Source organism: Centruroides vittatus, unplaced genomic scaffold (assembly GCF_030686945.1).
Source record: "Centruroides vittatus isolate TY-2023 unplaced genomic scaffold, ASM3068694v2 contig_1154, whole genome shotgun sequence".
NCBI classification, from domain to species: domain Eukaryota; kingdom Metazoa; phylum Arthropoda; class Arachnida; order Scorpiones; family Buthidae; genus Centruroides; species Centruroides vittatus.
The window spans coordinates 1,584,082-1,609,990 of NW_027120741.1; the positions used below are offsets into that span (position 1 = coordinate 1,584,082).

The 25,909-nt window shown below is 33.3% G+C and overlaps 3 protein-coding genes across 7 annotated transcripts in view; 1 reads left to right on the forward strand and 2 right to left on the reverse strand.

Moving 5' to 3' along the window:
* Nucleotides 1-841, reverse strand: part of LOC136979418 (chromobox protein homolog 1-like) — a 60,416-nt gene extending 59,575 nt beyond the window's left edge. The window contains exon 1 of the mRNA XM_067275397.1: nt 712-841. The gene's annotated coding sequence lies outside the window, so the exon portion shown is untranslated. The remainder of the gene's footprint in view (nt 1-711) is intronic.
* A 434-nt stretch (nt 842-1,275) lies between these two features.
* Nucleotides 1,276-25,909, forward strand: part of Hrb87F (Heterogeneous nuclear ribonucleoprotein at 87F) — a 78,213-nt gene continuing 53,579 nt past the window's right edge. For all 5 annotated transcript variants that reach the window (XR_010881381.1, XR_010881380.1, XM_067275323.1 and 2 more), the window contains exons 1-3: nt 1,276-1,400; nt 18,016-18,279; nt 24,707-24,917. Coding sequence is in view for 3 of the 5 variants with exons in the window: in XM_067275323.1 (XP_067131424.1) it covers nt 1,386-1,400; nt 18,016-18,279; nt 24,707-24,917 (490 nt within the window). In the remaining 2 variants the exon portion in view is untranslated. The remainder of the gene's footprint in view (nt 1,401-18,015; nt 18,280-24,706; nt 24,918-25,909) is intronic.
* Nucleotides 3,676-4,924, reverse strand: LOC136979452 (uncharacterized). Its single transcript, XM_067275467.1, has 5 exons — nt 4,743-4,924; nt 4,553-4,669; nt 4,310-4,470; nt 3,855-4,203; nt 3,676-3,753 (listed from the first exon to the last, which is right to left on the reverse strand). Exons 1-5 carry the CDS (start codon nt 4,911-4,913, stop codon nt 3,676-3,678), a joined length of 876 nt encoding a protein of 291 aa, XP_067131568.1. The 5' UTR covers nt 4,914-4,924.

A 25,909-nucleotide genomic window follows, 5' to 3' on the forward strand; every position in this document is an offset into this window, starting at 1 on the left:
CAGTCAAAAAATGGTAAAAATTAAATTACGGTGTACATTTTTTAGACAAAAAAAAAACACGGTTACCCTCAACTGAAAAAAATCTGATAATGTTGTTATTAAATGATACTTTTTTTTGTGAACTAAAACTAAAACGTTAAAACATCAAAAATAACTTTGAATAGTAACACAAACAATTTTAAGTGTTTTCCCCTTTATTTCAGTCTATTTTTATGATTTCACCAGTTAAAACTTATTAATTTCTTTCAATACAACATATACTTTTTTCAAATATATTTCCTTATATTATGACTTCATTTATGTACTTGCTACTGTTCTAATTTATATTCTGCATTAAAAAAATGCTATCTCAAGTGAATAGTAAGTTCCATAGCTAACATGGATTCATTTGATCAACAGCACTCCTGTGCTTTCTTAAGTCTAACATGAATTGCTTTATATACTTGCATTTTTTTCTTATTTTCTGATCGATAAATGAATATTTTAATAAAACCAATGGTATTTATAAATAAGCAGTCTTTCTGAGTCTTATTTTGAATAAAAGACCGATTACAGAAGCTATTTTGTCTAACGTTCTCAAAAATTATAGTTCGTCATTGTTACATTGAATTTGCCTACAATTTTCTTAAGTAAAACTGAAGAGTTTTATGTTACGTAACATGTATCGTAATTGTGATTTATATAGAGCATAATAACATTAATATTTCTCACCTTTTCCTTTATTTTAAATGAAATTAAAATTTCTTTTATTTAACGACTTGCAACCAAAATGGATTTGAAAAAGTAACTGCGCGTGCGCAAGCTGCCATGCTATTTGCCCGCCAAAATGACAAAACAATATTATTAAATTATAATGCTTTATTATATCGTAATTTAAAACGAAAATATTTAAAGATTGTTTAAAATGTAATAAATTAATTTAAAAAATATATTATTAAATTATGTACGATCGATCGATTATTAAAAGCTTAATAATAATATATTTAGGTATTTTCGTAAAAGTTTATATTTATAAATTTATTTATCAAAATTTTATGAATTAATTTATAAAAATTTTCAGTAATAATAATAAAATTAAAATATAATGTACAAAATTTTTGAGCTAATAAATAAATTTGCGCATGTGCCTTACTAACATTTCGTTGTTATTAAAAATATTTTTTTAAGGATATAATTAATTTTATTTGAAAAAAATATTTTTATTTGCATTATTAATAATAATACAATAAAATTTCTTAGTAAATCAAATGAAAATTTAATTTTATCATTTTATCTTTGTTAGGAGTTCGAGGTTAAGTCTTTTTCGACATTGTTCGTTGCTGGTCGTACGGCTTGACAAAGTGGTTTTGTAATTTTGTCTTTTCCCGTTAAAATTTTTGTAGAAAATGGGTGCTTCTGATGTAAGTGATATTTTCGTTAAATGTTTTTTTTCTTTTTCGTAAAGTTAGATTATAGATAGATTTAGTATTAAGTATAAAAATATTGTATTTTTTTGTTTGGAGCGAACCTTTATTAAAGATGGCGGCTCTAAAAGGCATAATTTCGTACATATAATACATAAATGTATTAGGAAAGGTTTTTATTTTAAATGAATTGTAGATAGTGGTTATTTCTAGAGCAATAGAAAAACGTGATTTTAATGGTAAAATGATGTATTTGAAGTATGTTTTTATTGTTAAACCTTCAGATCTTTGTTACGTCATTGCCGCTTTTGTTAAAATTTTCCGCTGATATTTTTGATTCGTATTCGGGAATTTTGATGATTGATTTAAAATGTTACTGATATATTGATGAATTGAAAACATTAATTACAGTCATGTGACTTAGCTGGGAAAGCGTGCTTTGAGAAATACAGTAGATTACGATAGTTGTTTTCGTTGATTATCGGGTTTGAATTAAAAAAAAATTTTGTTTTCCTTTCTATATTCCAATTATTCAAATATAAATACTTTATTCCAAAATAAACTACAGGTAAGAGTAAGGGGTTGGCGGGAAGGGCGGGAACCCCCCCAAATTGTAGACCCCCCCTGTGCGATCAAATAATGTCTAATGAACCACACCCCTACGGGCGACCCTTCGCGAGATATAGCCCCCCCAAAATCGGGCCGCGCGCGATCGGCCGATCGGGTGGTGAGGGCTATACCTACGTCACTTCCGGTCACGTGACACCTACATATACCAAAAATTTGTTTGTTTCATCGCACAGGGGGTCTACAATTTGGGTCGGTTCTCGCCCTCTCCTTACCAATTAATCATCGAAACGAAATCAATATAAACGAGCGAGAGTAACCTCGTTGCCACCTTTAATACCACTTAGGCGACCGATGTGAGTAAAGTAAGCGATCGGAACGACTTAAACTAAACATCTAAAGTAACTAAACTAAACTAAACAAAACATTCCGTAAAGTCCTATATTTCGATCATTAATATTAATTATAGTATATAATATAATAAAATAAATTAAAATATTGATACGATTTTAGTTTCCGTTATAAAGATTACTTAAAGCAATAATTTATTCGTTAGTTTTGAGTACCAACCATTTATTGCTATATTAATATTTTAATAACGTCGATAATTATTAATAAATAACTTTACCAACTTTAACGAAAATAATACGCATTTTTATTTACCCTCAAAATCGGGTTGCGCGCGAGGTCGCGACGCGCGTCGCTCTGCTGAGTATCGCGCGCGAGGTCGCGACGCGCGTCGCTCTGCTGAGTATCGCGCGCGACTGTAACCGCTCGTAAACTCACTAACCATTTCCGGCTTACCCATTTGGGTAATTCTCTCTGAACTGATTATGAACCCAATACACGTAAGTTAGATCACGTCAATTGACTGGCGCGCTGCTAACCGAAAAGAATCACACATTCTAACTGCCGATGTAAAAGGCGAAAAAAACAGATTCTACACTAACCTTCAAAAGCAACTCCTCTTGCGTATCCCGCGACGTCTTTTCGCTAGCTTGCGACGCATAGCCTCTTCGTGATGTGATCGAGAGGTCGCTGGTTCCCGCCTCGGCCCGGTCCTGGGGATCGTTGACGAAAGTGCTGATGGCGCCCGATGTTGTCTGAAAACTTATAATCCAAGTTTCAAATCCGACTTATAGTTTAGTTCACACTGAGCGAATATCGAAAGCCAATGCGAAAAGTACCCGATTTTTACCCAGCCTATCATTTGCAAGCAAGCAAAAACATGTCGAAAAACAAAATGGCCGTTTCCGATATTCCGTCGTTAACCACGTTTGTTTATTTATTGAGAAAGAAAGATACGTCGAAAAGAAAACGATGCTGGGTGAGAGGAATATTAAAATTCCGTAATTACAACATTTACTCTATTGCTTAGGAAGTTTCTGTAGCCATCTTGAAAACAAGAACCACGTGACAACTAGCGGGAATACGAGTGGTGGCGAAATTTTTTCGCTAACGAAAAACCTCAACTGTTCCGAACTTCGAAGCGATTCACGAAATGGTAAAATTCGCCGGAAACGACGTCATGTCTGACGTGTTATTCGCTCTGCTTTTCGCATTCGCCAACGAATCACGCTCAGTATGAACTAAGCTTAACTGCCGATGTAAAAAGAGAAGAAAACAGACACTCACCCTCACAGCGCCTCCCCTGCGTCTCCCGCAAGAGGAGGCGCTGTCCTCTCGCTATCTGGCGACATCTTGGTTACGATGCACAGCCGCTGGTCCCAGCTTCCGCTTGATCTTTCTGGTCGACGACAAAGGTGTTGGTTGCGTCCGATGCCTGAAAAATCACATAATCCAGGTTTCAAATCCGCAAAGAAGTATCCTTCGGTCACGCGCACTTCACTACACAAGCTTCGGTACACAAGCTTCACTACTCACTGGGCGGTCTTCATCCTCCAGCTGTTCCTCTTCGTCGCTGTCGGGCACGTGGATATCGCTATATGGCTCGTCAGGCGGCAGATCTTGGTCCGCGGGCACACCGATCGTCAGGAGTTGGAGACCCTGGCGACCGGGACCTGGGTAGACGGCTGCGATATGCTCAACAAACTGCCGGAATTTTGCCGCTGTTGTTGGCAACTTAGACAGGAACCGCGTTCTGTATACGTAGCTGCACGTGTAACTCTGCAAGCTCCTGTCCGTGCGGAGGGACTTGATGGACCTCTTCAGCCAGCGATGTCTACACTCGATGTTTTGAGTGTGGGCCTCAGAATCTTCGCTGTTGACGAATCTACGAGAAGAAAAAAGAAAAATGTCACTTTTCGGTATCCTTCTCAAAACGCTCATTCATTTCTTTTTTTTTCACTTAACACATAGCACAGTATCATCCTCCTTACCTCCCGGGGCCCTGCTGGCTGTGATTCACGGTCTTATGTTCCGAGAAGCCCATCGTCGTACAGCCGCGATATTGGGGCGCGCTGTCGGAAAGCACTATGGAACCAGGAGCTATGTATCTGGACATGTAGCTCCAAAGAACGCGCCTGCTTTTGTTCTCCACCTGAAAGAATACGAGAAAATATAACACAAAACTTCCACTAAAAGTAAATAATAACAGGAAATAATGTTTCGTTACTACTTACATGCCAGTACATAACTTCTTTCGTTTCCCGACAATAGGCACCAAATATAGTTATTTGGGTGCCTTTGGTTATGCGCCCGCGGTTGTACTTTCTTCTTCTAGTAAAAGTTTCATCAATCTGAAAAGAAAAACATATGTATATAGACATAGACGGTATATCGGCGAAGTCAGAAACTTGGATCGATCGTCACCTCGACGTGCAGGCCTTTACCGCCAAGCTGGTGATTTTGATTGTTCGAGACGAAAATCTCCGCAATTTCCCGGCAGAAGTTATACCAGTCTACCGCTGTTTGACGTGACACGCCGCATTGTGAGGCGGCGTCGGTGACCGGCAGCTTCAGGACCCATGAGAATATAATCATAAGCACCTGTTAAATACAAAAAAAATAAATTATCTCAAAACATACATCATCTTTACGATCGAATTAGAGAAACACGTAACGTGACGTGAAACCGCCGATTTTGTGGGTGTTCTCCCCCGACCCTGTTAAACCCCTTACGGCTACTTACTTTCTATTGTCTTAGATGTGAGTCATCAACTCCCAAGGGTAGGGTTAAACAGGATCATTCCAGAATGGCGAAAGACAAAAGAACAAAGGAACAAAGAAAGAAGAAATACGAAAAATATAATATATCCAAAATATGGCATACTGCAACGATATTATACCTCTTGAGCAGAAAGCTGAGCGCCTTCAAAAAATGTATTCTTTGTACAAGAGAGGCTACCACTGCACATGGGCCGCCAGACAAAGCCACCTGTCCGCCTACGCATTTTTTTTCTTTGCGATAGTTTTTCGCAGCGGTAGACAAATCCAAACCTCTCCGCTGGTGCCGGCTCTTTCCTCATCGCGCCTGAAAAATACGACAAATTGAATTAGCTAACAGATACTTGCGTACGGCACTTTTGTACAGGAGGAAATCAAGGAAATTTTACCTCCACACTTAGAACACGACGGTACAAAGCCGGTCAGGTCCGGATGGGGCACAAGTCCCACCATGTGGCAAAATTTCTCGGCGGCAAGTTCGTTGGGGAAGTACGCTGCAAAATTAAAACAAGTTAATCGATTAAAAATCTCTTCGGTATCCACGACGGGATTCTCCGAAATTTGTTCTGGCATCATGTTCAAAGGCATGTTTGAAATGATAAGGACTGATATACAATGTTGCCAGATCTGGATTATAAAGTAACAGTTGTGCTTTAAAAATAGCCGAATTGAACTATTTGTAGCCCAAACATAAATATGAATTATTTTGTATCTATGCACTTTTGCTAATGAAATAAGTTACTAATGAAATTCTTAAAGTTAACATTAGGAAAAAAATATATCTGAAATTTTTTAAGATGTATTTCCAATTGATGTCAATTTTATCTTGTCAAAGAGAGTCATTTGTGGGCTGGGTGACTCATTTTTAACTTCAGAGTCTTCATTTTGAACTTAAGAGACTTAGTAAGTTGCGTTGGGTAAGGATAAGGGTTTTTTCTAACTATTTCCGCCCCGTGGGCACTAAGAGGGGCCTCTTTTAGCAAGCCCATTATAAGTTTGACCATGCCCACAACGGGGCGATCGGGTTGATGAGGAACGGGACCTGACATATCCTGAAGGGCCACCTCCCGAATAATTTCATGGAGATTTTCGGGTCCATTCGAAAAAATTCGAGAAGATACTTACATCACGGCGTTTACTAACTTGCGCATTCACAACTTCTAAATTTTCATTCATAAAACCACGTAATGGACCCCGAAACGAAACTGTCCGCGCAAGGAGAACTCCATGTTGCTTTCCACCATAAACTACTGCTACAAGCGGCAAAGATGGCCGCTTGTAGCAGTAGTCGGCACCCACTCCGACAGGAATTTAGGAACGCGTTCCGCAAGAATGTTTAAACTTAAACATATGCCGCTGGCGCAAAGGAATAAAAAAATGCACTCCTTGACCGCTCGGCATCCGACCATTGGATAGGTTAGGTTAGGTAGGTCCGAAATATTGGGCTTTTTTTCCATAAAATTTAATGCAAATTGTACACGGAAAATATTTTGTCTATTTTTCACAAACTTATACTCGTTTCTGCATTGCGCACGTTTTTCTATATCTGAAATCAATCCTTCGCGTTGCAAAAAAGCTACCAAAATTATTTCGCAATTACAAATATCAATAGGCCTATACATCACTCTTTAAATACAAATGAAAACGAAAAAATTATGAATGATCGCTTAATCCGCGTAAAAATAACTTGTTTTGGCGCGAGAGAAAATTGATCGGATAGTTCGAATTTATCTATGTATATATGTTCATGTCCCGCCAGTAACTTTTGATCAAAATAAAGTATTAATTTAATGAACGCACGATTAGTTCTCTCAAACAAAATCACATGTGATCAGTAATAAACGTAATCTATACTCTTTTATCTAACACATACCCATATTAATTTTATATACAGTATCTTAAAATGAATTAGCAGCTCCTCACCTTTCTTTTCGGCTGGTTCTTTGTGATGGATTGACAAATAAATAAGAAAAATCCACTAACCATCAAACAACTTTCTTTTAATCCAAAAATAAAGATTTTTAATAATACATACAAATTAAGTTTTACATAAAAACAGATTTAAAAGAAATCATGTACACACTTTTTAAAATATTCTATTGTTATTACAATTTTTAAAATACGATTTCCATATATTGTAAAGTTTTATTCGTTTCTTTTTAATAAACGATTCTTTCTTTCTGTGAGTATCGGGGGTTAAGCATCAAAGCTTAACCCGCGGATAAGTCGATAAGGTGTCGGCGATATACAAGTAATCACCCACTTAATTTATCAAATAAATTTAATGAAAACATTAACTAAATGGTAACATACAAAGAGAAATATAAAATAGGACGTTGGAGGAGAGATGTCGGCATTCGAGGCATTTAAGGGAACTAATCCCTTTTTAATTTCCGAATTAGATATAACTAACTCGCGGTCAATGGAGGGGGAGAGAGAGAAAGGTTTTAAGTAAATAAATCTAAGTTTACCTCGCTGTTCGTCTTTGCCTAGATGCGTAGAGTGAACGGAGTTGATGGTGTTGACCAGCCGTTGTCAGCTTGTTCGGACGCCGCCCCGACAATTGGGTGCGAGCCCCTTTTATACCATTTTTGAGGAGTGAGAACTGTCATACTGTCGATGATTTGTACGCGCACCTGTTAGTCGGGCTAGTGTCTAGATCTAGCTAGTACGGACCACGTGCAATCGGGAAGTTTGTCTGATGACAGCTCTCACCCATCAATTAGCATCTAACTGACAATAATTTCTACAAAATAGTAAACAGTCTTGATATTGTTTATATCAAATGTCGCGCTCGACGACGATCGAGGCAATTTATTGCACTTTTGTTTAGATTTTAATATACATTTGTTGCGGCCACGTGTCACGTGTAGCCAAAGAGGGATGAGAAACATCGTCTTTTCCCGTCTTGTAAACTCTATCGTCTATCGTCAAACAAATGGTGGTTTTTTCTCTTATTGATATACAGTATAGTTCAACAACTATTTCGAGAAGATCGTCTTGGTCGTTGCCATCACATTTCTTTAATTTACTGTCGGTAGTGAAGTTTTTATTACTAGCATAGATGACATATCAGGATAGATTCTGAAGTGGAAATAAATAGTATTAACATTTCTTACATGAAAAATATTACTATTTAATTAAAATTAATCATCACTTTTTACTATTTATTAAATTATTATATAAAAGTTAATTATACTATAAATAAACTATTTTGTATATTCCATTTTACCTAAACATGTATATTTTAAAAAGTTATATAGGAGTCACGTGACTGGTACCTCGTACGAGACACCATAGGTACGAAAGCGAAGTCACGTGACCGGAAATGACGTACGCTAGTCGTGTGTGCTACATACTTAAAAGCGAGTCTTCGCCGCGAGTTAGCAGAGCGACGCGCGTTTGCAGTGCGACGCGCGTTAGCAGAGCGACGCGCGCCGCGATCATCGCGCGGCCCGATTTTGGGGGGGCTATATCTCGCGAAGGGTCGCCCGTAGGGGTGTGGTTCATTAGACATTATTTGATCGCACAGGGGGGGTCTACAATTTGGGGGGGTTCCCCCCCTTCCCGCCAATTCTTCAAATATAAATACTTTATTCCAAAATAAACTACAGTTACTAGTATCTCAGCTAACTTCAAACTCTCAAACTCTAGCTTCGAATTTCCCTCTTCTTCCTAACAAAGGAAAACAATTCTCAATTCTCCTATAATCCCACTGTTCTAACTGAAAAGTGCGTGCATGCTAAAAACCTATTGCTGTGATGACGGTTGATCGAGAACTTCCCATCCTTCATTGGAAGGGTGTCCAACATATAGAATCAGTAGTGGAATCAACTTGTTAATGGATCTTGTGAAAGTTCCTGAGTCATATTTGCTAGAGAGATTGCGGTCAAAGTTGTCAATGCAAAAATGTGTACATCAGATGTTCAGCGCCCCCATCCTGTAAACCTAGAAGTTTGAAGTGGCATTTGGAACATCGAGCATGATTCCACTGACATTCCAAATGCCGTTGTCAAACTTCTAGGCTTACAGGTTGGCGGCACTGAACATCCGATGTACACATTTTTTGCATTGAAAATGCCAGCTGCAACCTATCTACTGTCACTAGATCATCCGGTTTTCATCTGGACAGTCCGGGAATTGACTCACTGTCTGGGTGAACTATTAATTTTGTCCGGGAATTTCGTAGAAATTGTGAAATTACGATGAAACAAAGTTCTTGCAAATATTTTTATAAATTTACACCATTTGAATAGCAAAAGACTTCACACTCACTGAAACTCATCTGCCATTCTGCCATGTTACTCTGTTTATGCAGATGTGTGACTCGCAACCTGCGTCTCTACTTTTTTTTTTTTTTGCTTGTACATCCATACACGTCTTCTGTGGAGCTAAATTATTTTTCTTTCTTAATTTAGGTTACATACGTTACTTCTATGCAAGTCCCTGGTCCCTAACTGTAACTGGTTTAGAACCAGCATGCACATTATTCTTCGCATTGTAAAATGGCATTGCGCATGCGTCAGGAACTTCTGTTCGAACAAACCTGACTTGCTGTCTGGGTCGGCGATTTTTGTAAAGGTGGCAACACTAACTGTCACACTTGGACTAAACTATCTATCTTGACTGGCAAATACCTCCTCCACACTTTCCATTTTCGAATCTGTGGGGATTCTGCCAGTCTCCTTCAACCAAACCTTGACAAAAGCTAGCTGTTGTATAGATTACTCCCTATGGAATTTTGGGAGTTTTGAGTATATATGTGAACTCTGGTGACCAAGACGAGTTCAACGCTACCCTACTTTTGGACCGGAGATCAAAAATAATCTATTTAAATTTCTTGCATTTTACAATACATTCTACGCCATTTTAGAGTTTTCCACTATGTGGCACTGTTTGTAGTTCAGTATACATTTCCTTTTGTTCAAGAACTATCATGAATTAATAACCAGTGACATGAAACACTGGGTGACCAGCCAACGGCTCCCCTCTGGGGGGAGTTTGTTGGGAGCACGAACAGTTGAAAATCACCTAGTGGAAAACCTTAAAATAGCATAGAATGCATTGTGAAAGGCAAGAAATTGTAAATATGATAACTTATTTTTGGTCTCTGGTCCAAAAGTAAGGTATGATTGAACTCGTCTTAGTTTTCAGAGTTCAGATAGAGATACTCAAAATCCTGAAATTCCACAGGGAGTAATCTATATAATATCCCAAAAACCTTTAATATGCAGTCTTTTTTATTAACTTTTCAGCCATTTGAATTACCTTCTTTGGGAATAAAAATCGAATGATTCTGATTTCTATAAAACGAAATTTGTTTTGAAACGATTTTAAACGTTTGAATATTAAAGGTTTTTGTCAAAATTTAGTTGTATTTAAGTGCAGTTATAGAAGAGTGTCTCCTTCAATAATATGAATTGGCCTCTTTTTAAATTGGGTTTGTTTTTATTTCACTTGGGCCTTCTCTAATTCATTCAAATATTCAGAGCTCCATCTCATCCAAAATCTAGCTCTGAGATCTTGAATCAATCTCTATCTAGAGCAGGGGTCTCAAACTCAAATGCAGCAAAAGGCCAGTCAAATACATGTATATCAGATGTGGGCTGTATTCAATATTATTTGGTAAACCAAAACATACTAATTACAAAAAAAAATAGCATTTAAAAATATACAAAGCTCTAACAGAGGTCCTTTTGTTGCCAGGCCTTTACAATTTACGTAGACAGTTATGTTTGAATTTTTTCTGTTTTAATCCCTACAAGATGTTACAAACATTAATTTTTAGAAAAGAAATCAAGGCCATGAGCTAGATATCAAGCCTTAATGGGCTGCCAGTTTGCAACCCAATCTAGAGGAGAATGGCAAATCTGAATTGGTATTGGACTCAGAAAAAGACAAAAGGTAAGCTCCAGCCAAAGTTAGTGGCTGAGGATCAGCAGAAAGGGAAGATAAAAGATGCCAGTTTAATACACCCATACAGTATTTAAGTTATAAGAGTAACAAAATATCAAACTCAGCTTTTTTAAAAATACTTAATGAAGCATCCAACCCCTTCTGTTTGCTGAGAATTCTTTACTTAATTTAATACTAGTGTTTTTAGCCTAATGGAATAGGCCAGGGGTGGGGAACCTTTTTGTTCATGAAGGCCACATTACAATTCATTGTCCCTTATAGAGGCCGCATTCAAATTTTTTTGTCATTTTATCCTTAGGCTTAGGCCGCTAAGTGATTTGAAAGTTATGTAATAAATGAAAAACAGTCTATATATGCGTGTGTGTATTGTAAATTTATGTATAATAACTATAGAAAAAAATGTCTTAAAAAATATATATCAACATTTACATCACAGGCTGCAGAAGGCCACACTTGTTGGCCCAAAAGGCCGCATGTTTCCCATCCCTGGAATAGGCCATCTTCAGGTGTACTGGTATTTGAACATATTTTAAAATTGTAACTATTAAAAGACATGAAGGAAGTAAAAGGTTAACCTGTCAACTGTGCATTTCGATAATCCAAAACAACAATGCTGTTGCATAGACGTTTTGTGGTTTTTCAATTTGCAATATCTCACTTAAAAATTGTAGTAGATATGATCTGTTTTTGGTTTTCTATCACGTACATATTACATTTTACGATTGTTAACTTCAAAATATTATGTATGTTTAAAAAAATTAATAAAATTTAAGATTTTAAAATATTTAAAAAAATGGTTTATTTAAATAAATATTCCGTTAATTTGTTATATACATTACTTAGATATGTCTATTTTCTGTCAAATAAAAAACACTGCAGCTTTCTAAATCAACGTAGAGAAATAATACGACCTATAGATTATAATGCTGATCGGCTTTAGGGGGTGGTGGTCTTTCTAAATCTAGGTCAATACACTTTTATTGTTGATGATGTGTATTTGATTCTATTTATACGTTATTTACACTATTGTACTAATAGTAGACTATAATAAGTGATTATTACTTTATTATATTAACGACTATACATGAATTTCTTATGTATTATGGAAATATTATGAAATATTATGACAGGCATGGGCAAATCCGGCTCCGAGAACCACATGCGGCTCTTGCTGAAAGTGTTAATTTCTGTTTTTTATTAATATTTTTACAATTTTATTTTTATAATTTTGTGAAAATATGTTTATTAAAAAAATTTCAATATTTGTTTTATATTATATTTATATTATATAATAAAATCGCACACTTTACCATACTATCCACCACAACAGTACAGAACTGCGGCTCCCATGCATTTTGCAAAACTTACATTGCGGCTCCCACTGAACTCTTGCTTGCCCACCCCTGTATTATGATAACCACCGGAAGTACTTTGTTTTTTGAAAGATTTATGGCTAAATGGTTTAAAAAACATGCTTATTTGTTAAATAGGATAAATATACATAAATATTTATTAAATTCAAGCTAAAAATAGATAAGAATAATGATTTATAATTGTTTGTTTGTTTGTAGCTCATAATATAGCTCCAAGTTGGTATAACTTTTTTCAAAAAGGTTCCCACTCCACAATTCCAAATCAGTGCTTATTGGTTAAAGGATAATCATTTAGCTATAATATACCAATTAGAGCCCAACAGGCATGCTAACTAGGATTTTATTGTCAAATGAACAAAAAAAGTCTTCCATAGACTTAACATGGAAAGGTGGAGTTTTGTTAGTAAATTTAAAAATACGGGGTGGTAACAAATATCTTATTCGTTGAAACAGACTTGGTCTTTGTAGATAAAAGCCAATCAGTGCTTAAATCCCACCAACTAGTTAATTACGAAAAAAAATTGACAGTTACTCCAACTGGAGTACTGCGCAACAGTTTAACAAAAACTAGTTACTCCAATGGGAGTGCTGTGCAAACAGCTGGTTAAAAACCCAAACAAATTAGTTTAAAATCACCAAGTTCATTTATAATAAAAACATCAAAGACATCATGAAACAGGTATCAGACAAAAAACACTCCAAAATAGTTTACAAAAGAGCTCCTAGTTTGTATAGTATTCTCAGAAATGATAAAGACATGCTTAGGAAAGAGGAAAAAGTGAGAGTATATAGAATTCCCTTTGAAAATCAGCAATTAGGAATTAAGGACTATATTGGAGTACAAGAAGCTTAGCTGTTAGACTTAAGGAACACAAGTATGACATTAGTAAAGGGCACTGCAACACAGTTTTGTCAAATATGGCACAAGCGGAGGACTCTGTAGTTAAATGGAGTGAAGCTACTATACTCAAGACCGTGCGTTTCCCATCATTAGCTTTACATGAAGAAAAAATTGAAATCTACAAAAGTAAAATTAAGGATGGTTGTATTAATTCAAGGGATGCGGATGGATTAGCTTCTGTGTGGAAATTCTACATAAAAGAAAAATGAAAATATAATAATTCTTAGTCCATACCTGCCCTTATATTTTGAAGCCTTTTTTATGTATTTATTTTATTATTTATATCATTGTTGCTTCAGTGTATTTAGCATGTTTTATTTTGTTATTTATTTGTTTATTTATTATAAAACTTCTTACTTGAAACCAATTAACCGGAGCAAAATTCGTTTTTAATACACTAACGTTTTCGATGCCCCCCCTGGGCATTCACTCAAAACCATTGCAAGCTGGTTCTTAAACTTTTGAATTTCTTTTGAAGAAATTTGATTATATATTCCTAATGGGCACCCATTCCAAATCCATCAAAATATTGTGAACTACTGTATGATTCGAAATGCAAATCGCTCATAATTCAAATGATTACGCGAATAAATAAATTTAAATGTTATCGTCCATTAGGAATTGCCACACTGTAGAAAGTGACATTACTTCCTTGTAATTAATGCTTGTGGATTTGCACTCCGCCTTAAATATTTCCACAAGCATTAATTATAAGGAAGAAATGTCACTTTCTACAGTGTGGCAATTCCTAATGGACGATAACATTTAAATTTATTTATTCACATAATCATTTGAATTATGAGCAGTTTGCATTTCGAATCATACAGTAGTTCACGATGTTTTGATGGATTTGGAATGCGTGTGCATTAGGAATACATAATCAAATGCCTTTGAAAGAAGTTCAAAAGTTTAAGAACCAGCTTGCAATGGTTTTGAATGAATGTCTGAAGAAGAGCCCAGGAGGGGCGTTGAAAATGTTAGCACATTAAAAACGAATTTTTGCTCTGGTTAATTGGTTTCAAGTAAGAAGTATTTCAACCTAGTGTGTTAGAAGGTTAAATATGTTTATTTATTATTTTCATTTTAAAATTTGAATGTATAATGTTCGAATGTACATTTGTTACAATTTTAAAATACTTACATTAAGGTGTACGTTCGAATACCAGTACACTTAAAGATAGCCTATTCCATTTGGCTGAAAACATTAGTGCTTAATTAAATAAAGAATTCTCAGTGAATAGAAGGTGTCAGATGCTTTATTAAGTGTTATAAGAGTAGTTGATTTTTTGAAATTTAAGATAATTGATTTTGTTACCTTTAATTTAATATGCACTTCATTGATTTTATGTTTGCTGCCCAAAGTCCTCCCAAATGCGGTGAGGCTAGTGGTATAAAATTTCAATGAATTCCCTCTTCGGCACTAAATTTCTGAACAGAACTCAAGTGGCATAGCTCAAGCAAGAAGTTCAAGATGTTTCTTGCTCCCTTGATCATTATCATTCAAAATGACAGATGGTTTTGATCGTCTTGTGATGAAACTTCAAAAGCTTTCTAAAAACGCTTTAGTAGTTAAGTCTGAGACTACTTCAAAATGAATGGCTTTTGTACAAAAACAAATAAATATTGCAATATGAGACTTAAAGATCAATTTAGATCTTTTAAGATTGAGTTTTGTGATTACTGGACCTGCAAAATCCACACCCACCTTCTCAAATGGCCTGGATGGCACATCTCTATCTCTAGGTAAATCACCCATCATCTAGTTCAAGGCCTGATTTCTCATTTGAAGACGTTACGCATTTACTAATCACTTGTCTCACTTGGTTTTGACCGGCTGGTATCCAATATAGTTGCCCGATTAGAGTTGTAATATGAATCTATGAGCACTAAGTTTTGGCTCTATGGAGGACTTATCACATACCATTGATGTTGTTGGAGTAATCACAAAAGTAGATAGATACAGTTGTAAAAAGGGCTAGCAGAATTACAATTTAATAAAAAGTAAAAATACATTACAGGTGGATAGTAGTCCTATCTTCACTGCTTGCCATGTCCAATCACCAGGAACAACTATTTCCATTGCAGAGACAACCTTTCTTTAGAAGCTATGTCTTTGCACAAATATGTAAAACAGTTTAAAATGTCTGCAGGTGACAGCAAGCAGTGAAGATAGGACTAGTATCCATTTGTAATGAATGTAGGTAGAGACAGGTTTATTATGACAATGGTATGTGTTTCGGACAGGCTGTCTATCCTTCTTCAGCTGTATTTGTTATAATTTGATGGATTTTAAGGTGTTTAAAAGGTATGCTCTGTTTTGTTGCTGATGCATGGGTGACTTCATTTTTGGAATTTTTAGACTATGTTTTCTGTAGAAATAGCAATCAGAGATTAAAGTTGTTGCTTAACGAAATTAATTGTGAAGTAAATAGTTTTTGCAGTCAGTCAGCTTGAACAAACAATGTTATCTACTACAGAAGTGATGCTACTTAGTAAATTGAGTACTTGGGTAAAATGATGTGCCTTTGGTAAGAGTATTTATTTTTGAAAAGTGCACCACAAAAACAAAGTGCCAGATATCATCCCTGCTACTGCCTTCCAACCCTCAAACTCTGCTATTACTTCTCTTATTCAGAGAGCGCTCCTTATCCCATCTACCCAGGTATTAATAGATAAAGAATTACAAATTATTAATATGGCGGCGCACAATGTGGGATATTCTAATTACAGGTATCGATACCTCTATAACAAGGTCAAAAACAAATTGTTTCCAAAATCTTTCCTCTGCAATAAGGAAGACCTAAAGATATTAACCCCCCAAATACAGTATTTGGGCCCCATATCAATAAAAATAATGTGTATATTTAGAAAGCATGGTTTTATATTACCTGTAACCCCTCAGCCATCACTACAAAGAGTATTGTGCAATGATAGAGACACACTCACATTGAACGAAAAATCCAAGGGTCTATAAAATTCCATTAAAGCATACGCTATCAGGAGAAGAAATTTTCTACGTAGGAGCTACCACCGGAATGCTACCATCCCACATCCTAGAACATCAAGAAGACATTAGAAATAATCAACCAGCAAGAGAATTAGCAAAAAAGTTCTAGACCAAGATTATCTGCCACTTTGGAACCACACTAAATTGCTCAAACATTGCAATGATCGTAGAGAAATTTTCATATGGGATAACCTTTACATATCCACAATATCACTGTGCAATGCACCGACATTGGATATACCACAGCTGTGGATAACATTATTTAAATAAACCAAGTTATAATTTGTTGCGTTTCAATTTTTACCACAGCCATACATGGCACCATTAATAGCTATTTATGTATTTTTGGAGAGAGTACATCATTACAGCACGTTTCTATAAAAATATTTTATTATTACAATTTTAATGTTTTATTCTATGTTCCATCCATGTGCATTACATAATTTGAAAAGTCCATTAAAAAGCTGATAATTCAATAATAAATGTATTTGATTTTTGCCTGAGGATGACTGCTGTAAGCTGTTGAAAGTACTTGTGAGTACGTCTGAATTTTATCAAATCTCTGTTAATAGCGCCGCTACACGGAAGTGTCATTTATTTAATTTTCTAGATGCTGGCGTGAAGTGTACTATATGTTCATTAATAATACAAATATTATTTTTTAAATTAAAGCTGGGAAAGTTGAGCAACTCGTTGCTAGTTTTTTTAAATGGTTGGATGTTTTTATGTTTTCTGTTACATTTCATGATCATTTGATCTAAAGTTTGTATCTTGAGGATTGTCTTAATTAATTAACATTTTCGGTCATTTTTAACCTTTTTTACTCTTAAAAGATCATATGAAAGTTAAGCATTAAGTAGTGAACATAGTTATTAGTACAACATATAAATATATATATATATATATAATTTACATAATTTCATATGTATACATTTTTGAAAGTAACAGATTAGAGATTTAACATGTTGCTTTAGTCAACTTTTGTATTAAATGATTTATATTATATAAATCTTATTAATTTAATTTGTAGTTCTATATAACTGTAATATCTTAGAAATTTGCAAACATGCATAAATATCATATTGTAATGTTTTAATAAAATTGTATCTTTAGCTACTATAGAGAATGTAATCACTAACATATACAGGGTGGGCCAACGAAAACGAAACGGCAGAGTGTTCGTGTTCGTTCAAGCAAATCGCTCGGACAGGTCGATTTTATTCTCGGGGACAACTTTTGCAATAAAGTTTTTGCGATTCTGAATACAACAGACAACAAAAAATTTTAAAAACTCATTTATTTTGTATTAACTAAACAAACATTTATTTTGAAAAAAAATGTTTGTTTAGATAATATTCAGATTTGCAAAAACTTTATTGCATAAGATGTCCCCTTGAGAATAAAATCGACCTGTCCGAGCGATTTGCTTGGACGAACACGAACACTCTGCCGTTTCGTTTTCGTTGGCCCACCCTGTATAATTACACAATAACATACCATTTTGTATATGGTTGACAATTGTCTTAGGATTTATTTATATGCATGTTCCTCTATACAAAATAAAAACAAAAAATTGTATTTTGGACTTTTATTCTATTTTAATGCATATGTTCCTAGTGTAAAATAATAATAATTTTACTGATTTTGCTATCTTTTAGAATTATTAGTAATCTCTAAATGTGCAATATATTTCATATTATAAAATCATGCTTTTATTTTCAGAATGAACAAGAGCCTGAGCAGTTTCGTAAATTGTTCATTGGCGGGCTTGATTATAAAACAACAGAAGATTCTCTGAAAGGTCATTTTGAACAGTGGGGTGAAATTGTTGATTGTGTTGTGATGAGAGATCCTAATACCAAAAAATCTAGAGGTTTTGGATTTATAACTTATAAACAAGCATATATGGTTGACGATGCACAAGCAGCTAGACCCCATAAAGTTGACGGAAGAGAAGTGGAGCCAAAACGTGCTGTTCCAAGAGAGGTTTGTGTTGTTATTAAGATTAAACAAATATATCTTTTACATTGACCTTCAGTAATGGAATTATTTTTATGCTCTCTCTAATACTGAACTTTAGCCAATAATTTTGAAACAAATTATTATTTTAATAGAAAAACATTATTATTTAATGAAAACTTCCATTATAAAATTTCTTGCATAATAAGTATTGATAAAGATACAAATTTTATTTAAGAGTTTTGTAGGGAATTTTATTCATTCTGAAAATTTGCTTTGGATGTTTTTAGGATTTTAACTGTTACTAGTTTTTTGATAAAATGCTACAAGAATTTAGATTTAGTGACAACTTTCTTGGCACATTTCACTAAAAAATTAACGATTTCCAAATGGTTAAAACATCTTAGTTTTTAAGATGTTTTAACTAGCAAGGGGACAATATCAAAATTCCTCTCAATTCTGATAATGCCAAAAACTAGATTCCAATTCTTTTGAATACTTTCTAAATGTTTATTTTAGTTTAGAAAAATTAACAATTTACATTATGAGCACAGTGCATTCATTAATTAATAAACCATCAAGCTTAAGAATGGAAAGTGATTGGAAAATCCAGAATCAGTGATTCGAAAATAATCACAAATTCTCCATTTATATGTAGATACACATTTTATTGTGTAGTAGAAAGTAGACTTGTAATCTTATTGCAGATATAGTTAATATTGCAATACTACCCCCAAACAAATTACAGCTAATTCCCTTTTACTCAAAAAAAAAAAATCCCATTGTGTCATCTAAGGTTGCCATCTTTGAAAACTGTTTAATTGGATGATGCAACAATTTGGAAAAGGTAATGAAAAGATACACTTTTTTTTTTAATGCTTCTCACAATTGGCATGCCATATAATTCTATGATAATGCATAAAGTGCCCCCTATGCTTCGGCACCACTTTGCCGAAGGGTCAACATCATGTCATTGATGACTACGATGACAAATTCATCAGGACAGACACACACGGAAACTGTTATTTTCATTTTTTGCGTGTGTAGGTTCTTTGGCCCAGGATGGAGATGGTCTGAGACAACTGGAAGAAGTGCACCCTACTATGAATTTAACAATTAACAATACTCATTTATTTACAAAGAAATAATATACAGAAGTTGGTTAAGATGCTTAGCTGGTGCTAATTTTGTATAATTATAGAAAAAACTAACCCTTATCATTAATACCATGGGTCCCTGATCATGAGAGAGAGTTTACAATCGTTCATGCATCAATAAATACCTTAGTAGAAGTTGGTCTCTTTTTGGAGTTGGCAAATTGATGTACTCTTGGTCCGCAATGTGGTTCAAAAGAAGCTTCGATGAATCGAAAAAGATGGAAGTCTTTTGATGTTTTTAGAAGGGCAGAAGATGGTCGATGGCTACTTAAATGGTATTGAAAGGGGATTGAGCACAAATGCTAGCAAATTAATGATGATGACGAACTCCCTGCTGCATCATCGGACTCATTCTTTTATTCTGGGGTCCTCCCTTCACTGCTCTTACCCTGTTTTGATACTATTTAGTTCTATGGTCCAATGGCAAATTTTCCATTACTTCCCAGTGACACATTCGATGTGTCACCTTAAACAAGGAAGCAAGGCCATGGGAAAAGTTTTAATCATATCCTTTATGACCTTTATGACGAAAGAAAAAAATTCTTTAGGAAAAATTTTTTGTCAACTCCAGGCTCACAATTCCATTGTATTTAACACTAAATGAGGTTTAGCAAATGATGCAACGAGCCAAACGAATATCATCAATGCAAGTTAACCAAGTTTTGAGTTAATTCACGTGCCAGGTTTTTCTAAATGTACAATTGTATGTACTTATTCAAGGAAAAGGAGAATCAAATAAATGCTTATACTTATTCATCTTGAAAAATCAATTTTTTAAACTCAGCAGTAAATTTAGTGCGAACAATTTTAATAGTTAGTTACAATGGGAAAGTCATTTTATCATTTAAAAACACTTCTATATAGGCTGAACAACACCTTAAATACTTTTTTTCAGCAACACTTTAATTTCTATAAAGAACATTTTCAACCCTTTTCACATGTCTGCATCATGTTTAATAAAAAGATTTGAACTGCCTTCTTAAACAATGCAAATCATCTTGTTAACCTGATGCAGATTTGTGAAAAGGGGTCAAGCATTTGTTTAAACAATTTTTTGTCATTGTTCTTTAACTCTGTCCTATGGGCACTAAGAGAGCTTTTTTTAGCAAACCCATTTTAACTGGGTGATGAGGGACAGGGCCGTCATATCTGGGCAAACCACCCCAAAAGAATTCCTGGGGATTTTTCAATCCATCCAGATTTGATCCTGGGTCCTCCAGAGCAGTTGGATGCCACTTTGACTGCTCGACTATCTGGCATTTGTTTAAACAAATTAAAAGTGTTGCTGAGAAAGTATTTAAGGTGTTTTTCAAGCATTTATCATTATAAGTAAACATAATAAATATTAAAAATACACATCGATTTACACAACTAAATTGGCAGACTTTTTCATTAAACGTATGTGGAAACTTTTCAAAGGATAATCTACACTGAGACTAATAACTTAAGTTCCATTTTATGTAGTCTGTTTTAATCAGGATATAAAGATCAATTTAAAACACTTTAGTTACACTTGTTATAGCAACAGACTACATAAGATAGAACATGGTTATTAGTCTCAGTGGAGGTTATCTTTCAGAAAGTTTCTGCATATATTTAATATTAGAAATTATTTTTAATAACATTTTTTTAACAGTTAGTTATTGAATTTGTTCTTTTATACCCAGTGCACATTGTTGAGTGTTAAAGGTTTTGGTGAGATGACATTTAAAAAACTCCAATTGGAAACTGTCTTGATTAAAAAATATCAGAATTTGTTAAATGTCTCCATAAATGGCCCCACGATGGGAGTTTGATCTTTATTCATTGCTTGTTGGCTGGTGTGAATCAAAACCAAGAAGGATTGTTCAATAGTATATGATACTTGTGGGTTTGAAACACTAGATTTATGGTTATATTTATAGTGCAGTACACTGTAATAATGTATAGTATCTATGAGAATAAACAAGTGTTTAAACAATAATGTGTTGTGTATTATTCTGGGCAGCCCCATGGATGAGAAATGTTAGCTAGTTGCTAAAATTTTTCTACAACTTTTTTAGTAAAATTAGCCAAAATGCTACAGAAAATTTTTTCCTTGCTTAAACCCTAGATGTTTTATTTTTTATTAAAATACTTTTAAAAGTTAATGCAAATTTCATATTTAAATAATTTACTCACCTGTATATTTATTGTCAAATCGATAATTCTATCAAGCTTTTATTTTAAGAAGTTGTAAAACAACTACAGGAAATGTTAATACAGTAGAGTGTCGTTTAGCCAAATCAATTGGGGACTGGAGTTGTTTGAATAACTTATTTTTCGGATAACTGATGTATGAAAAAATATATTAACTTATCCCATGTTGAAATTTTTCTCTGTTGCATGTCGCTACACGTTGAATTTTCATCGATTTTAAGCCTAACAAAAATTTTTATAATAATAATTGTGGCTATTGTATTGTTAAAAATTATTTTTTTATTTTGTACAAACAAAATAAATATATTGAAAAATATAAAAATATATATACTTTAGGTTAATTTAGTATCAAAAACATTTTATTCAGTACAACACAGTCCAACTGGAAAACTTTCGGTTAACCAACGTTTTGGTTGATCAGCTTTCGGATAAACAACACTACTGTACAGTGGACTCTTGTTAATCTGGTCGTTCCTTGCAGAGCAGTGCCAGAGTATAGTGTATAGGCCTAAAAGCAATGGATGACATGACTTGTCACCCTTCAGTACCAATTTTTTTTGGAGGCAAATGGGCAAATAATATAGCATGCAGAAATGAAACCAACTAAACAGGAAAATGGTGTGTGATGTGACTAGGGTTTCTCCAACTGGATCCCGGCTGTTTTTTTTAACCTGGGAAATATTCAGGGAAATTCCTCAGATTTCTTAAAAATTTACTTTTTTTCTTATTTTGTGTTAAAGTTGAGGAAATTTTGCAAATAGAAAGTATAATTAACTCACAAACCATCAGAGTACATTTGAATTTATTAATTTTAAGCTTGCTTAGTAGTTTTTTAAATTTTTGCTTATTATGGCTTGTCACAGATTGTCAATAATCAATATGTAGCCTATTTGTGACAGGACTTTGAAAATTCTTTACTTGTCAGAACCTGTAATATCTGAAATAATTGTTTTGATGCTGTCTTAATTTTAACTATGCCTAGTGGCTTTAATAACTTCATTATTCCAGGTTGTGCAAATTAGGCAAGGATACAAACGAGTACAAAGTACGAAGTTTTTCTTCATAAACCTGATTATTAAAGCTAAAGGAACTGCCAAATTATATTGGGCTGTAAGCTTGATACAGCTATTAAAACAGTCGTAGTAGACAAATCAAGAATATTAGACGGCAAAAGTACTGCAATGTATCTTGAAAACGAATTAAAAATCTTTGAAGCTACAGGTGAAAAAAACATGTAACATTTGTCTTCTCTTAAATGCATTAAAGACAATTCCATCCACATCAATTGAATCAAAAAGGGCATTCTCAATAGCAGGACTTTTCTTTAGTAAAATAAGAATCAAATTGATTGATCATCTTTGCTTTTTAAAATCTTATTATAAAAATTTACAATAATAATTTGTATTATGTTTTATTTAAAAAGCAAAAATTACCTTCTAACTTAGAAGTTTGATCTAAGTTCATTTTTTTTCTTTAAATTTTTCAACTCAATATTATTCACCTGTAATTTTAATTTACAGATGAGTAATATTGAGTTTACAGTGAGTAATATTGTTGTAAGCAGTTTCCAACAAACTTTAATAAATTTTTTCTATTTGTGAAAATTTCTACATGATTCAAAATTAATTTTTAATATATATTTTACACTGCATTATTATTATTATTATTATGATTTTGAAAGTTGCAGAACATATTAAATACTTTGAAAAATGAAAAATAATTATATCATTCGATTTTAAGATATTTTTTATATTTTAAAAATAATTTATTATATCCGGGAAACAGTTCACTTTTTCCCAGAATCTTGGGACAAGCAAAAGACTGGGAAATGAGAAACCCTGAATGTGACTAACATTTTCATGGAAACAGAAGCACAGATATAGATGATGATGCTGAAGGGTATGCCAGATTAGTGAGTTTATTATATATATTACTGCTAAAGCTGATGAATAATATGAAGTTAGAATTAAGGACTTAAAATTTGGTACACTATGGTTTAATATTAAGACAAATCACATGCTATATACAAAAGTCAATTTGGTTTGGGGCAATTTTTACTTACTTATTTGGTTAAATCCTTTAAAAGTATTAGTGCCCCATGTATAGAAATAATCATGTCAAATTTCAAAATTTTTGGTTTTATCCAGTTGAGATATAATGCAAATGAGCAATTACTTATTGTGACATTGGCAATTATTGCAACATTATTTTAAATTTATTTAATTTAAAATATTTGCTCTCAATTTTAGTAGTATCTTATCTTTGTATATCATATTTTTCCTGTTAACAATAGTCATGTTGATCATTTATCTCCATTTCAGAGAAATTTTTAAATTGAAATAACATGACTTTTGATCAAAACTGGAAGTATGTATACAGTTAATTGGGATCTGCCCTTAAACTTTCTCCTAAGTGGTCTTGATTTTCATCTAACTCCATTTTGAAGATTAAGAAAAGACAGACAGATGAATACCATTGAAAATTGCAGACTTATAAATTCCCAAAGTGCAGTCCAAATAGATGTGTGCATGCATGCATAATTTTGTAATGAGTGTTTTTATGTTTTTAGGCTCCTGGGGTGTCAAAACATTGAATTGCAAAAACCAGGGGAATCAAAATTTGACTGATTATGATACTTTTTTGTTATTTTATAACATCTAGAAAAGTAAAATAACATATCTGCATAATTTTTATTATATTAGGGAGTTTCAGAAAAATTTTTTTTCATTAATGATAGGAGTTAATTTCTGTTAGTATTATCCTTTACATTAGAATTTCTCTTTTTATTAAAACATATTGTGAAATAATTTTAAAAGCCTAACTAGAAAAAAGTTTTGAGATTGAAACTTAAACCTACTAATATGATGATTAATAATTCAGAAGAAAACCTTTTAATAATTAATATCACCAACCCCTCAACCATCTAATGCAGTAAAAATTTCTGTATTCAAACACTTTCAATCCTCTTAAACAATCTTCAAGAAATAACACTTTCTAAAAGAAATTTTAAGAATATTCTTTCCTGTACTTGTACAAGTGCAGTTAATATATAAGTAATTTGTACACAGTATAATATAGAAATTCTCTCAACTTGTTTAATTTTTATTTTTAAATCTTAGGATTCTGGAAAACCAGAAGCTCAAGCAACTGTCAAAAAAGTTTTTATTGGTGGTCTGAAGGAAGATGTTGAAGAAGATGATTTGAGAGAATATTTTGATCAGTTTGGAAAAATTGTAAACTGCAGTATTGTTACTGAAAAAGAAACAGGAAGAAAAAGAGGATTTGCATTTATTGAATTTGATGATTATGATCCAGTAGATAAAATAGTGTGTAAGTTATATTTATTTTATGAAATTTTCAATTATATAGGTTGAAATAGTTTCTGTACTATTGGAAAAGTTTGTTATTGAAATGAAACTAAGAGTAACATTGGGACCTGTTTTATATTATATTATAAGATTAAAAACTTCAGTAGTTTAAATCACATGAATGTGAGAAATTTGCTAACTGCATTTTGTGTGTATTGGTCCAGTATAGAAATTTATGAGAAACATCTATAGGGCTGGAAAGGATTCTAATAATGTCATATTTGTGAAATTTATTTCATAAATAATCACTATTTCTTATAGTTTAAGATAATACTTAATTAAGATGCACGTGAAGTGATTACATTTCATTAATATAGTAACTAATGCTTAGTTTGGATTTCATAATTTTTTTTAAATTTAAAAATTTTGTTTTTTCCTGAAATTTTAATTTTGCATTTTTATATTTTGAATATCCAAAATTTAATTGGAAGAAGTCCTACATATAAAATAAAAAGTTTATTATTTTTATTACTCTGAATATATTTACAAAATTTAAGTTTCAGAAATTAAGAATCTATTTGCCTATGATTTTTAAACATTCTGGAAGTAAATTTGATTAACTACAGGTCATCATTCACTTTTTCACAATATACATAATTTGTAACAAAAATTTTCAAACGATTCATTAATTCTGCAGTTTTTTTTTTTTGTCACAAAAAAATTTGACAATTTAAGCTAACTGGAGGTACCAGAGATGGCCACCTTTGATTTGGCATAGTTTGATAAATATTATGCTACTACTACCCTTGGTAATTCATGGTAAAGCCACTTAATGTATTTATTTCTCAAGTATCTGTAAGAAAAATGAATTTAAAATTTTCCATGTTGTTTATATAATATGTTATATAAGTATTATGTTAACAGTAACACTGAGTAACTGAGTGGATAAGGTGTTTGACAACTATACTGTACGTTACAAATTTGAATCATACTTTTTAAAGATTTTCTCTAATA